The sequence below is a fragment of the Engraulis encrasicolus genome, chromosome 10, assembly GCF_034702125.1.
Source record: "Engraulis encrasicolus isolate BLACKSEA-1 chromosome 10, IST_EnEncr_1.0, whole genome shotgun sequence".
Lineage (NCBI taxonomy): Eukaryota > Metazoa > Chordata > Actinopteri > Clupeiformes > Engraulidae > Engraulis > Engraulis encrasicolus.
Window position 1 is genome coordinate 26,897,817 of NC_085866.1, and position 2,495 is coordinate 26,900,311.

At 42.6% G+C, this 2,495-nt stretch overlaps 1 protein-coding gene across 1 annotated transcript in view; it reads left to right on the top strand.

Annotated features, from left to right (window-relative positions):
* The first annotated feature begins 1,151 nt into the window (after positions 1-1,151).
* The window catches only part of LOC134457432 (chemokine-like protein TAFA-1), a 131,451-nt gene continuing 130,107 nt past the window's right edge, over positions 1,152-2,495 (top strand). The window contains exons 1-2 of the mRNA XM_063209448.1: positions 1,152-1,165; positions 2,101-2,233. Of these exons, the coding sequence (XP_063065518.1) occupies positions 1,152-1,165; positions 2,101-2,233 (147 nt within the window). The remainder of the gene's footprint in view (positions 1,166-2,100; positions 2,234-2,495) is intronic.

The following is a 2,495-nucleotide window of genomic DNA, read 5'->3' on the forward strand; positions in this document are numbered from 1 at the left end:
TGGAGAGAGGAACATAAAGAAAGAGAGAGAAAGAGTAAAGATATATTGTTGATCCCATCCTCTGTCACTCTGGATGTGGCGACAGGTACAGTGTTTTTATTATAAAAAAAGAACCTTATTTGACAGACATCCAAACCCTAATTTGTAAAGCAACCTTTACAAATACTGAACACACATAAAGAGATAATTTTTTCCATTATGTAATTCAACAAATGTGTTTTTTTCACACAAAAAAATGGAAAATGTAATGCAAAAGTATGTGAAGCTTGTGGCTTCTCCTTTTCCGGCTATGACTTCAGTCAAACGTCTTCTGAAATCTCTAACTAGCCTCTCACATCTGCATATGGGACATTTTTGACCATTCCTCCTTGCATAACTCAGACAGTTGAAAAAGGATGGTGAGACACTTAGCATGCACCATCTCCTTCAGGTCTCTCAATAGGATTAAGGTCTAAACTTTAACGTAGCCCCTTAATGCACGCCGTACCTCCTGTGGCACGCTGTAATAGACGTTGAAAGTTAACTACTATAGTACTACACTACTATGACAGTGCACAGGGCCTTTAGTTATACATTATGACTTGGTCATTGCCATTCTGGTAACAGCTAATTTATAATGCCGTGTCTTAAGGGGTTAAGCCAATGCAGAGTATGAATCCTCAATCTCTCAAGTCATTCCTATTTGTAGACTTCCCAGAATACTTTGGGTCATTCACTTGGGTGCATAATTCATATTCTACGCCGATTCAACTGTTTGACTGATGGTAGGAGATTCTGGTCAAGAATTTGTGCTATGACTGAGAATTCATGGTTCCTGGGAGTCATCTAGTTCCAGAAACAGAGAGGCAGCCCCATACCTTCGCATTTCCACCACCATGCTCCACTGTTTGGAAGAGGTTCTATTCTGCATTTGCGGTGTTGACTTTTCTCCTAGCATGGATGTTTTGATTGTGACCAAATAACTCTGCTTGAGACTCATCTGTCCAGAATAAAGACCCCCAGAATCCTCTGATGTGTCCCAATGCCGACAGAGCTAAACTGGGCTGTTTTGTCCTTTATTGAGAGCAGAGGCTTCCTTCTAGCAACACACCCATGAATGCAATGGCTACTCAATTGTCATCTGATCGTAGACCCATGCACATTTGTCCCAGATGTCTCCAGAGAGGTATGCAACTCTGTACAGGTGATGTGTTGGTTGGCCTTTACCAGATTTTATATTTTTCTGGTTAGCTTGGGTGATGGTTTTGTTGGGCGCCCACTTCTAGGTAGAGTTGCTGCTGTCATATCGAAGCTCCTTCATTTGAAAAATATCTTACAGCTGATGGATCAAGCTGGAATCTTTTGGAAATGGTCTTATATCCCTCCCCACATTGATGGGCTGTCATTCGCCTCTTTTCTAACTCCTCAAATATCTCATTTCCTCTTGTTGAGGTTAATTAGTTCAGGCCACTTCCATTCTCAATGATGTCTCATGTCATTGATTTACTGAAATGATTAATGAAGCACTCGTGTGTGTGTGTGTGTGTGTCACCCGAGTCTGTTAACTGCTTGACTTACCCAATGCTGTTGGGGGTTCACTTACTTTTGTACATATCATAATTCCATTTTTCATGTAGTTTTTCCGCTAATTAACCCCTTAGTGCAGAGCCTATGTTACTATCACCAAAATTGTAATAGCTATGACTTGATCTGTTACTTAAGGCTCTCAGTAATGTCATAGCAATGTTGTTATGATGTAGTTGAGTATTTCCAGCATATAGTGAATAGGCCCGCCAGCGACCCCATCTGCGCTAAGAGGCTACACAAATACTGTACAAGCAATTGATGAAACATGTCTGAAATTCCACAAGGTGATGATACAATAAAATGGTAAACAACAGAAACATTTAAACTGCTCAAAGAGTTCACATACTTTCAAGCCGCACATTTACTGTTGACTATTTTCCTTTGGATGTTTCTCTGTTGTTCGCTGCGGTAGACTACTGTATTTCAGGTCCAAAATGGCTGATACATTGGTCGTTATTGGTCGTGACGAAACGTGGGGTCAATAGAGTCAATATGTCAGATGTGCTGTTGACTTTGTGTTGTGTCCCCCAGCAGAATCCTAGACAGAGAGAAGCACCGCTGCTTCGGCCGCTGGCATGTGGTGGCTGCTGTGGCTTTGGCTGAATGTGGTGACAGGTGTGACCATCTGCCAGGGAAAGAGAGGGAGCAAAGGGGTGAAAAGAGGAACGTAAAGAAAGAGAGCAAGAGGGAGTAAAGATGTGTTGTTGACCCTGCATTTTGTCACCTAACAGAGAGAAAGAGAGAGGAGTGCCACCACTACTGCCATGTCGCGGCTGTTGTGGCTTTGGCTGAGTGTGGTGACAGGTGTGGCCATCTGCCAGAGAAAGCGAGGGATGAAAAGAGGAAACATAGGAGACATAGGAGTAAAAACGTAATGTGGTGTCAGCCGTGGCCTAATGGTTACCCCTCCCTACAGCTGTATCTGTGCC